The sequence below is a fragment of the Peromyscus eremicus genome, chromosome 2 (assembly GCF_949786415.1).
Source record: "Peromyscus eremicus chromosome 2, PerEre_H2_v1, whole genome shotgun sequence".
In the NCBI taxonomy this organism is placed as follows: domain Eukaryota; kingdom Metazoa; phylum Chordata; class Mammalia; order Rodentia; family Cricetidae; genus Peromyscus; species Peromyscus eremicus.
In genome coordinates this window covers 101,669,001-101,682,177 of record NC_081417.1, presented here as the reverse complement: position 1 = coordinate 101,682,177, position 13,177 = coordinate 101,669,001, and the positions used below count along the sequence as shown (strand labels likewise).

The 13,177-nt window shown below is 43.2% G+C and overlaps 1 protein-coding gene across 1 annotated transcript in view; it reads right to left on the bottom strand.

The window, feature by feature from the left end:
• Adamtsl1 (ADAMTS like 1) overlaps positions 1-13,177 on the bottom strand; it is a 359,842-nt gene that overhangs the window by 34,548 nt on the left and 312,117 nt on the right. Inside the window, exons 23-24 of the mRNA XM_059255823.1 lie at positions 11,185-11,364; positions 8,140-8,274 (exon numbers count right to left, since the gene is read on the bottom strand). Coding sequence (XP_059111806.1) covers positions 8,140-8,274; positions 11,185-11,364 — 315 coding nt within the window. The remainder of the gene's footprint in view (positions 1-8,139; positions 8,275-11,184; positions 11,365-13,177) is intronic.

Sequence of the window (13,177 nt, the reverse complement as noted above, 5' to 3'; positions counted from 1 at the left end):
GGCAAAGATCAGGGAGAAATTGAACAGAAATGGAATTATTGTATGAGACAAGACCAGGATGGGAGGACACCTGCAGAGTTAGAACTGAACAGCAAAGAAGTGGTATGCTAAGTTAGACTATTCTAAATGGTGACACATTCCATTTCCCAACTCTAGGCATGTAGTAAGGAATAGGGAAGTGACTTTGGAAAGCCATTTGACCTAGAGAGTAATTTATTTAAAGGTACTGATACTTAGCTCCACCCCCCAGAGATTCTAGCTTAATTGGTCTTTGTTGGACTAGTTTTAAATTTCCCAGGTGGTTCTATCGTCCATCTGGGCCCCTCTTACTAGAGGGAGGAAATGGTTAGACACGCGCCTCTTGAAGCTTCAGGCCAGGTAGGCGAGCAGGTGCCCAACACATGTGGGTCAAATTAAATCAGCAATATTGGCTCGTGCCAGAGCCAGCCTGATAAGCCTCTGGCTTACTGGAGTCAGCTATACATGCAGTTGGCCACATGGCTTCCAATAAAAGAAATCACTTCTGCCTGCCTCTGCCTAGTCCTGGAAAAGCTCACGATGCTCAATGCAATATTGAGACAGTTTATAAATTGGACATTTATAGATTTTTTTCTCTGTTGTTTTAATGTGACCATTTACAAGGCCTTACAAAATTTGCCCTCTGCCTTCTTGCCTATCTGGTTGGTTCCCCAACCCCCATCTCTTCTCTCTGCAATTCCACTCCAGCCACTCGGGACTCTTCATTGTTCCTGGAGCACACGAGGCATGTCCTGCCTGTGCTGGGGATGCATGTAGCATCTCTTCTAGCAGACATGCACAGTGCTCAGTAGCTCATTGCACATGTTCTCACGGGTCATGGTCTTAAGAAGTCCTCTCTGGCTACCTGATGGTAGCCAGCAACCTCCTTCCCCATACTAAACTGTTTTCTGACGTATCCTTCTACTTTGGGGTGTTTATACATGAACACTGTGAGCTCCGTCAGTAGACTCCAGCTCTGGGTCCTGTATGTTCCAGGCTTGGATCACCCACCAGTGTGACATTGTTTATTGGAGTGGCCCAGTTTTAACTCAGTGCCAGGGAAAGAAACACTCACCTTTTAGGAGGAGATTATGGGTCACCACTGTTCTTAACAGAGGTCTGAGGCCGCTGAGCTTTGCAGTTCTCAGCAGAGAAATGAATGTCCAGAAACTGCAACCATGTGCAGGTGATCAGTGTGGAAACATAACCGTCTGAGCAGAGCCTGTGGGCCTTGACCCTGGTACCTGACGGGCTCTGAGATACATAACTGCGCATGGGCTCTATCTAATGCTACTGTGCCAGAGAGCATACTGGTGCTGCTGTGAGGCTGTGGTCTGGGCTGGGTGTGTGCTGGAGCCCTGCAGGGGAGAAGGACTCAGAACACTGCTGATGGGCTAGTTACAGCTCTCCCTGCTCGTTGTAAAATCATCGGGCATGAGAAAATGGCTCCTGGGGGACCAGGTCACATGCCTTTAGCAGGGATGCTTGTGAGGTCTGTGGAGTTTAGTTTGTTCACTCACAAAAGAGACTCTCCTTAGAGCAATGGTTCTCAACCTGTGGGGCACAACCCCTCTAGGGGTCAAATGACCCTTTCACAGGGGTCACCTAAAGACACTGAAAAACACAGATTTTACATTATGATTCACAACAGTAGCAAAATTATAGTTATGAAGTAGCGACAAAAATAATTTAATGATTGGGGGTCACCACAGCATGAACTGTATTAAAGGGTCACAGCATAGGAAGGTTGAGGACCACTGCCTTAAAGAGAGAAGGCTGGCCAAACCTTAAGAGTCAATTCTATGATGTTCCTACTTAGGCTGTGAATCTAAATAAGATATACTGAAAAAAAAAAAAAAGGATATTCAACTCTCTCTCTCTCTGTCTCTCTGTCTCCGTCTCTCTCTCTCTCTCGTGTGTGTGTGTGTGTGTGTGTGTGTGTGTGTGTGAAGCCAGAGGATAGCACTGGATGCATTTCTCAGACCGAGTCTCAGTGAAGCTGGAGCTCACTAATTTGACCACAGTAGCTAGCCAGCAAGCCCCACGGATCCACTTGTCTCTCCCCGACCTCCACAGAGGCACGCCAGCACACTTGGCTTTTTATATGGATGCTGGGTACGCAAACTCAGGTCCTCCTGGTTCCTCAGCAAGCACTTTACTGCCTGAGCCAACTCCACAGCCCTGAACTACTTCTGGTAAGCCATACACAGCTATTTATTGTGTTGCTGGAGTCACCGAAGGAAAATCCAGGGCTTATAGAACAGGTTTGTTCCTCCTTCCTAATCGGTAGGAGATTTCATTTTTCAGCTTTTCAGGGTCTTAGACTTTAGGAAGAATGCCTAACTCAGCGACAGGGCATGATGACAGTGGACAGAGTGTGACCTCGGAGTGGGATTTGTGATTCCCATTACAGACCTCAGCATCATAGTTAATACCGTGGAGGCACCAGATCAGTGGCCAACACTTTCTGCACAGGCCAGACCTTAGGCACAAAGACCACAGGGCCTTTGTTCTAAGTGCTCAACTCTGTTCTTTGGCGTAGATGCTGCTGAAGACAATGCACAGGTCACTGAATGGATACAACTTATGACAATAAAGTTCTAGTTACAAAATGAATAGTTTCTGGAACTCTGCAATGAACCCCCCTCAAATATGTTTCAGACTTTGGGTCACATAAAGATTTCTTCAATACAATACCCAAGAATAATGCATAATAGAACAAAGACATGAAGCAGACCTTACCAAGGTCTCAGTTTTCTACTCTCCAGAGACATCAAATGAATGAAATGATAGCCATACACTGGGACAAAATATATGAAAACTATGTATCTAATAACAGACTTTCAAATTATATAAAGATTTTTGAAGATTCAATTCTAAGTGCAGAAAGACCCAACTTTAAAAAAATTGATAAAACAATTGAACTGGCATTTTGTCTAAGAAATTGGGATGGTAAATAGGGAAAGCTGCTGAACACTACTGGCTATTAGCAAAATGCAAATGCTAACCACAGAAAGATCCCTACACACCTAGGAGGCTTCCTAAAAACCACAACAGCAAGGAGGACAAGTTTTGCCGAGGATGTGGAGAACCTAGAATGTCATGAAGTGCTAATGGGGATGTGAAATAACAGGTCACTCTGAAAAGCAGATTTACTCAAGTCTTACTCACACACCTGACATATAATACAGCCACATCACTCCTAGGTGCTTAGTGAAGAGAAATGAAAGCATATGTCCAAAGAATAATACACAAATTTTTATGCCAGCTGTATTTTTAATAACTAGAAGCTGAAGGGACCATTCTGTTTCTCAATTAGTGAGTGATTAAACAGACTGTAATATATCCATACACAGAGTGCTTAGCAGCAAGAGGAGGAATACTCTAATGACAGATGTGGTAATAAAGATGAGGATAAATAATTATAAGAATGAAAGAAGTCCTACCTGGGAAGAAAGGGGTGAGCACGATTGGAAGAGGGAGGGTAGTGTGTGTGTGTGTGTGTGTGTGTGTGTGTGTGTGTGTGTGTGATCACAGTACTTCGTATACACGCATGAAACTGTCAAAATAAAAAAGCATCATCAAGTCAAATTCCCAATAGTATTGCTCCCTTTATGTAACACTGTAGACAATACAATTGCCTACTCTGATTGATAGAAAGCATTTCAGTGGTTAGCTGAGGTGGGAGGGGTAGGAAAGAGCAAGATTGCAAGAAGTGATTATGAAAGGGTAGGAAAACAAAAGAGAAAATCCAGAAAGGCAAGAACACGACAAACAAAAACCGAAGGGGTGGAAGGTAACTTGGGAAATACTATATGTTCAGTCATTGGCTATGGTAGCATTTTCTGTTTTAGACTATATGTGATTTGTTTCATGTCAATCAAATGGTTAAACAAATATAAATATATGTGTCCTGTAAGTCAATAAAAAGAATAGCTGTCATAAATAAACAGATGACATGAATGAGCAATTCCTAAATGAAATTAGGAGACTGACAATTTTATTAAATCGCAAAAGGAATGAAAATAAGAATGTACTTATAAATAATGTTTCTTTGTATTTTATACCATTGTGTTCACTATTACAGTTGTAAGTGTAAAAACTACTGATTATAACATGTAGGATGTGGGACCTTTCTTTCATTTAGTTCTGATGAGCATATAAGAGGGACATGATTTTTGTGGGGGCAAATTTGATAATAAATAGTAAGCCCAAACAGTATGAGGCTTTGACATAGTAAATCTACCACCAGGAATGGATCCTAAGTAAATAGGGGTCACATGAGGATATAGAAAAAAATCATTACATTTTTTTTTAAAAAAATAGTAAAAAGACTAAAAAGAACACAAAATCCACCAGAGAATTGATTTAATAAGACACAGCATCTTTTGCCAAAGCATTCACGAAAATGAAATTATAGAAAAGTTTTAGAGACTCAGGAAGATGTTTGTTGGACATCACCAAGTGATTAAAACTATAAAGCCAGTGCGCAGAATATATTTAACTTTAGGTAAAATAGATAAAGGATCTACATTGATGTTTAAGACAAAGGTATTAGCACTGATTACCTCAGGGTTGGGTTATTAGATATTTTTTTCTTTCTTCATTTTGATTTGATTTCTACTTGTCCTACAATAAAGATAGATTGCTATGATAATTAAAACCCCAACAAAAGTTATTTAAGAACAAAATCAATGATACTGCTCTATAAATGAATACAACTGGCCTTGGTGGTCCTTCTAAAAACATTTCACTCAAAGTTACCAAACAATTTAGATGCCTTGGGAAGGGCTGCAATATTTCTGCTCTGAAAATGGAACCTGTAGGGTACTGCTTTGGGGCTAGACTAAAGGCGTCAGTGGCAGAGGACTGGCTCTGCCTTCTAGAGAAGCTGTCATACCCTTGAGGCCTCTGCAGGAAGGGCAACTGTCATCAAGTTGCAAAGAAGTAGTGCTTGCATTGCCCAGGGCAGTGGATCAGGTAGGCTGAATCCTCTGTCAGCACAGACTCCAGGGGCAGTTTCCACACCTAACCCACAGAGACAAGACTGAAGAGCAATAAGGGACTTATATTTCCACTTTACACTCATGGAAAGTGAGGCCAAGGGGACCCACTCCAGTGCGATTCCATCAGCTGCAGCTGTGGCTTGAAGTGATCTGGATGTCAATGGGTCATATAACTAAATCGGCCATTTCTGGAAATAGATCACTCACTCTCTGGAACTTCAACACTCAATGAGTAAGAGCTAGCTCTGAGACATGGCTTTTAAGACTCTTGAATCTTCCGTCTCCCCTTCCTCTAGTGAAACAGGAGAATCAAAGTCCAGGAACCACTGCTCCTGTACCACAGAGGCACATGGTACCACAGTACATGATTGGGTTACAGGCAGTTAGCCACATACACCAAGAAAATACTTGAGTCTAACCACTTGCTGGCTACAACAGGGTTGGCAAATGGCTTTCATCTACAAAATCAAGTGGATCAGGCTTGGATATTAAGGTAGTGCCTGTCCTGAGTGGCCAAAGGCATCGTAGTCAGGGATGCCTGGTGCTGGAGGAATGCTTAGTAGAATATGTTACCCTTAGAATAAGATCAGTCATTCAGAGTACTGGATGGATTCATCTCGAATATTTTTTTAACTACATCATCCTCTTGTAAACCAAAGCTAGGAGTGGGCAGGTGGCTCAGTGCTTAAGCATGATCACTTCTTTTGATGAAGAGCTGAGTTTGATTCTCAGCATCCATGTCTGGTGGATTACAGCTTCCCATACTTCCAGTTCCAAGGGATCTGACCTCACGCATGTGCATATACATACAACCACACACACAATACAAAAATTAAAAATCTCTAAGTATTCATCTTAGTGTCCTATAATAGTATATCTGCTTTTTTTAAGCCCAGAATTCAAGATGCTCCTTAATTTGTGCCTTACTGTTTTAATTGCTTAGGAACTTAGTGCAAAACTGCCTTCCTGGGTTTTTTTCTTGTAACAGAGGGCCCAGCCAGAGGAGCCAAGGATGGGAACCTGTTCAGTTGGGAGAAAATGGATGAACAAATCTGAGGGAGTCAATAGCAAGGGAAGCTCAAGATGGACAGAGGACATCATAATTGCTGAGTTGAACTCTGGCTGAGTTTTGCTTATCTTCAGGATTTTATTCCAGTCCAGCTGCTCATCATCAGGCTCAAAGCAAAGGAGTTATTTAGTTTTTTTTCTAGAAGGATCCCTAAAAAATATCTTGTGCATTTCTTCTCAGGATTCATGACACCAATTTTTCTTCTTTCTTTTTAAACCCTGAGTGTCCATTCTCTCACATTTTGCCTATTTGAATCCCATTCATTCTTTACTACACATTTCTATAGTATCTTGGAGACTCTGGTCTGTGGAAACCCCGTTCTCAGAGTCCTGATATTTGACACAATTTCCTAACCCTAATTTATCTCCACAGTTGCACACAGAGCTCCCTTAGGTCTACAGTACTGGGGCAGCACTGATTTTTGCCCAGGCTGTTAGACTCAGGGACTCTATGAACACTGGTTCACTGTCTCCTTCAAATGGAGCAGTCTGGATGTAGACTGGGATATTAAGGTGTCTTAACTGTTAGATTTAAATACCAGCCTAAGGTAACAAAGCATCATAAACCAGCAATGGAATGCAGCAGCAAGCATAATAAATCCTTATTGCCCATGGCTAAAAGGAGACAAAAATATTATTTCAGAATAAGGGAGAAAGAAATTACAGCCATCATGGAAAGGTATGAGTCGATGAACCTTTCTTGCACATGGAATGGTAGGTACCTGAGTGACTCAAAAGAGTTATTCAGCTTAAAGGTCAGCAATTACTATGCACTTTGTTAGTTACTGAGCTATAACCAACAACAGGATAACGAGGATTCTAAAACAAAGATGTTTACAATGCACATGTAATTTGGAGTAAGTTTATCATTGGTAAGCCAAGAAACTCAAATTTAAAGCTGTGTGGCTTCCGGTCAGTGGGATATGGAAAAACACAATGCCAAACTTTTCATGCATTTGGAAACATGTAGTGGGAAACAAGGGCCACTTGTTAATTTAATCGATGTCTTACCTTTCCCAAGACCAGAAATAGAGAACACAGGAGCATTTTCATCTGCTGATAAGGTATAATGACTCCTCATTAATTGCAGATGATAATGGAAATTGAAAGACATCTTTCTGCTCTCTAATTCTAAAGTGACTAAGGCCCTTGGCCACTCTGATAAATAGCTACCAGAGTGACTGCTAAACCTCTGGGTGGAAGAACAGAGGAACTTTAAACTTTGAGCCAAGAGAGTAATTCTAGCTACTGTTATCAACATTCAGGGGCATATAGTGTAAAGAATTTCTCCATTTTATAGGCTTAAAAATAAAAGTGGTTAAAAGCTTTGAGTTTTCTTCTTGACCAGTGTTAAGTCCTCGGCCCACAGCCCAATCAAGAGAAAGGCATACAGATTTCCCATATATTTTCTGTTCTCTTCTTATATGCATAGCTCTGTCTTTCCCATGCCTCAGGCATGATTCCAGAGTGAGGATCCCAGAACTCAGATGCAGGCAAAAGACTCTGCTATTGGATGGTACCAGTTGTGTAGGCAATAGCTTGGCTCCCAATGCTTGCTAACAGTGAGGTTTAGCCTTGGGAAGTCTGTCTGGGCTGGCTGTAGACTGCACAGAGAGCTGGCCTGGACAAAATTGCTGGCTTCTAGGATGTTAACACTATAGCTTTGTTGTTAAAAGCTGATTCTAGCTGTTTCAGAGTAAGAGGTTAGAGGGTTCATGGTGGGGAGGAGACACAGAAGGGTTCTTCACTGCTACCCCATTCTCAGAGTTCAGTGAGTCCCCTGAAGGAGAGGGTCTGGGCCGTGGCATCAGCCCAAGAGGGGCCATATTGGAATCCAGACAAACTGGAGTCCAGACTGAGAGCCGCACTCACCTCGTGTGGAAAGTCAGCCAAGTTTCCACTGGTGAGTCTGGATTCTGTAGGCAATTTAGTGATTTCCTGTTGGCCACCCCCCACTGCTGCCCCCTCCCACCTGCAGGCAGTCACCCATCCATAAATCCTGTCCAGCCCTGGATTTTTGCCCAATGTTTCAGAGGGTTGGACTCACCAAGGAGAGCTGAATTCCCAGGATCCAGGACCAGCTGTGTTCCCAGAGGAGACATCAGCACTGAAGGAAGGTTCGGTCCAGTGGCTAAGAGCAAGGCCCTGATGTCTTCCAACTGTGTGGGGACTTGGGGGGGATCTGGGAGAAGACAGATGGTAGATCAGGAGGTGAGAGCATACAGACTATGTTACAGGAGAGAGAGAATAGGCATGTACTGCCCTGTATGTATGATAGGCATTGTTGCAGTTGACTTCATTTTTTCCTATAGAGAAGGTATACCTATGAAGGTGAGTCTGAATTTCAAAGTTAATATTTGATGCCTGAAATAACAAGGTCTGTAATAAGAACCAGGCCTGTGAATTTCAGTTTTCACTTTATACCACTTTAAAGCACGCCACCACTGGGTCTTTCTAACAATGTAGATAAATTGAAGCATGTTACAAAGATATTTTTTTAAAAGGACAATTTTAGCATTTACTATATGCCAAGTTGTGAGATAAATAGTTTTCAACCAATCTCTACTTAACTCATAATATCCATAGGAATGAGGCAATTTGTAACTGTCTCCACAAATAGAATACTATCCAAGAATTTATTTAAGAGGATTTATACAAGTACCTTCTTTTCAGTGAGAGACAATCTAGTTGTGAGCTTGATTTGCTTTGTGGTCTAATTCTTATGCCCGAGTAGGAACCAGATAAAAAGGGCAGGAAGAAATTATTACAGGGTGTCATGCAAAATCTTCTAAGGAGTCAGGGCTGAAGTCTTCAGTGGTAGGCTTGGACAGGCCCCTACCATGTGCTTGGCTTTTTGTTAGTATGTGTTAGGCATGTACATAAATACCGACAGTGTCTACTTGAGGAACAACCTTCTCATCTTTCTGCCTTGACTGACAAAGACCATCACAGGGAGAAGACAATGGTAAAATGATGCATCTTCATGAGAAACAGAGTGCACTCAAACCTTTGCAGAGGGAAAACGTACCTGTTTTAGAAACCCATAGTCGGAACTACAGCTGTGCCATTGATTAACCTAGGCTAGCCCTTAGCCTACTGGGCCTTAGCTGCCTCATTATAAAGATCTCTGAGTAAACAGCCACCATGGAAGTGTCTTTATTCCTCTCCTCCTCCTTTATTTACTCATTAAATTTAGCAAAAAGGGAAGACTAGTCTCATCTGAGAAACAATTTATTCTCCTTGGGCCAAATGTCAGCCCCTGCTTATGTTGCTATAGCTTCTGTGGCAATTCTTGGTGTGAATGTGCCTATTTTATCTACCCAGTGGAAATATAAATTCTCCAGGGGCAGAAACCACCTCATTTTTTTTTCCCACTAAAACTCTACCTGTGTCCACTTAACTTGGGTTTAGAGATAACACTCAACAAATATCTGTCCACTGACTGAAAGAATGAACGCCCATATCATTCCATGCCAAGCTTTTAGACTACAAGTTAAGTCATAGGGCTTGATGTGAAATTTCAGTTTAATATACAAAACTTCCCCTTTAAAAACTAAGCCATGTTATCACTGATAAAAAAAGAAATGCTATTTCCATGTTAACTTTTCTTAATTAAACCAAGACTTCTTATAAGGATCTGAACGATGACTGTTTTCTTCTGGGAGGTTTGATTGAAATGGGGAAGGCATCCTGCTCTTCCACCACATTCAATGGTCATACTCTATTTGGAATGCAGTAAGAATTGGTTCAGAGAAAATACTTCCCCGCTGATGCCACAGTAGCACTCCAAGGCTCCCATCTCTGTTAGCAGAGACAGCAAGGAAGGGCTATTAGGGAGAAAAATCCCACCAGTGAGTACTATCACTCAGCATGACCCCAGAATAACAGCTCAGTTGATGAAGCCCGGTGGAAAACAAATGACATCCTTCTTTTCTCTGAGCCAATTTTCTGTGGCTTCCTATGAAGTCTGGAGGTTTATGCAGCCACCAGTGAGAGGAAACCACAGCTGGGCCCCTGAAATCAGAGTGGGCAGGGGTGAGGGTACATCATCAGCTGTGGGTGTGAAAATCGAAGTGTAAAGTTTATTTTCCCCTGCAAAAGTCCACAGTGTATGTTGATGTATACATGTGTGGCATGTAATTATTATTCTCATATTTTGCTTCCCCCTTCCCCTTTAGAGTGACAGCTTTCTCTTGGTGAGAGAGTCAGCATTCGGGCTCTAATTATTGCTCTGTTTTTAAAGGGTAAGGCTCCATCTAGAAACTTCTGTTCTATCTCACCCACCCATCCCCGACTCAGTGGAAAGGAAGCAAAGGCAGGCAGGCAAAGGGGGCTGTAGCTTCCAAGATGGCCAAGCTCTGTCCTGGGGAACCATCATGGTAGATGGTGGCCCAGGGGGACTGTTTGTTTGCCTGCCTGCCTGCCTGTCTGTCTGTCTGTCTATGTGTCTATGTGTCTATGTATGTATGTATGTATGTATGTATGTATGTATGTATGTATGTATGTATCTATCTATCTATCTATCTATCTATCTATCTATCTATCTATTTTTCGAGACAGGGTTTCTCTGTGTAACAGCTCTGACTGGAATTCCTGGAATTCCAGGCTGGCCTTGAACTCATAGAGATCTACCTGCCTCTGCATCCCAAGTGCTGGGATTAAAGGTGTGTACCACCACCACCCAGCTGCACATAAAGAATTTTTCATCCATGTTTTTCATTTGCTCTTCAAAGACAAACCTAGCATGTGATTAAGAGCCATTTTCTTGGCCAGCTCCATTTGATAACCCTTGTGCCCCAGCAATGTGGGCAATCCTCTGTTGTCAGGTTTCTCACAGACAGCAGCATCCAAGATGTAGCAAGGCAAGTAACTTATCCAATGCCACAAAGGTTAACTAACGAGGTGGAGGCAGATTTCACACTCAGCTCTGGCTGGCCCCGCACTCTGTGTTGTCTGTTGGAAGGGCTGATTGTGGGAGGAGTGACTGAAGGGACTATTTCCGTTCTTAATTCAGTAAGAGGAAAAAGGAGGTGGAGGGTGGGTCAGTTGCCACACGAGGCCGTGGTTTTGAGAGGTTTTTTTTTTTTTTTACCTAGAATCAGGAGCTGTGTCCCCTCAGTCTGCTCTCCATGAAGATTGGCTGCCCTGCAGGAATATAGGCCCTGATCAGAGAAGGACACGTTTGTGAGCAGCAAGGAGCCCTCATGCAGATGCTGGGAGGAGCCCAGTTTGCTTTTATTTCTGAACCAAGTGACTTCAGCTTCAGGCACACCTACAAAGACAAAAATATGCTTATCAGACAAACGTCAGGGGAATCCAGGACATTGAGAACCTCTGGCCACCCCACCCAGCTCTGCAGGAAGCATCTGCCTGGGCGTTGTCTACCATCCTTCAGCCAAACCAAACATCACACCTTGGGCTTCCTCTTGTCTCTAGAGCTTTTGCTTTTTAAGACTTCTAGAGGTGAGGCAGGAAGGCGGGGACCAGTGAAATGGGGAGGGGACAGTGGCAGCGGATACATGGCACTTGCCAAGTTATAAGAATAGCCAAGTCCTTTGGAGAACACATCCTAAAATAGAAATACTAAATGCACATACCTCATAAAAATGAAAATTCTACAACTGAGACCAACATAATGCTCAGTAACTAAAGCCGCCCCATAGGCACCTGCACTGACATGCATGGGGCCGGGGCAGAGGCATCAAATCTGCTGGAGCTGGAGTAATAGGCAGGTGTGGGCTCCTTGACATGGACACTGGGAACCTAACTCATGCCCTCTGTGAGAGCAGTATACAATCTTAACCACTGAGCCATCTTTCCAGCTTTCAGTATTTAGAATGTGAGTGTCCTCACAAGCCCCATGTTTCCTGGGCATAGTTTTCTGGATGGCACCACTGGAAGGTGGGAGATCTTCTAAGAAGTGAAGCCCAGTAGATAGTCTGTGGGGGGAATACCTTTGAGGAGGGGTCATGGTATCCCAGGCCCCTCTTCACTGGTTTGCTTCCTGGCCCCACGGTGCTTAGTTTTACTCTTCTACACACTTATCCTGTGATCTATTATGTAACTACAGATCCAGCCTCAAAGCAACAAGACAACTGATAACAGACTGAAGCCTCGAGTCAACAGAAACTCTCTCTTTATGAGTTGGTATCTTGGATGTGTTGTTATAATGCCAGAAAGATGACCAAGACAAAGGATGTCTTCTCAAAACAAGAGAACTCAAAGTGGTGACATCAGTAGCAGGATAAGAAATGGACCAAAGAAGAGGACTCTGCTCTTCTACAACCCATTCTTATATTTTTGTCTGTGAGACTCAGGGAGATTGTGTATAGACATGAGATGGGTGCCTATCCTTGGAAGTCAGATTCTGTACTCTAGGTACAATCTGGGCCCCTTAGGAAGTTTCCTTGAAGCTGGTATTCAGGTAAGTAGTCTACAGTCTGTGACAGGAGTTCCTAGATGGCCTTCTGAAGAGGCCCCACAAGAGGACAGTCTTGGAGGGAGCTGGGAGACTGAAGGCTTAGGGTGCTGACTCCCAGACTTCCAGGCAGCAGAAGCGTCATCTCTTCTACCATCCAGCCAGCTGCCAAGCCCAGTTTGCTCACAGAACTCTGTGGCAAGCATGCAAGTAATGTTTAGAATGTCAAAGGCTGGAAAATGGGGTCAATGCCAAGAAAAGCCAAAGACCTAGACTCTTAGTCTAATGATTTCCCAGAGCAGGGCTGTATTTTGTCTTTGGGACAAGGCAGTGTTGTCCTGAACAGACAGCTTATGACTAGGGGCCCTGATTTCTTCGAGGGGTTATGTGTGCACCTACTATTTGTCTTAAAATTGCTCAAGAAGAGTAGGGTTAATGGGAGGAAATACAGACTTGGATACAGGAGTCTTGTCACCCCAAGGAGAAACATACACTGATTCAGCTCAAATGATACAAGGCTTGAGTAGACCTGAGAGAGGCTGCCAGCATCTCTAGACACACCTTGAGAAAAGGTACAGGTGAGAGGCAGAAGGGCCGAGTTTCCATTGTAGCACCACTAGGGAGAGCAAGCGCATCATGATGCTTGCCCATGCCAGCTAGGCCTTTG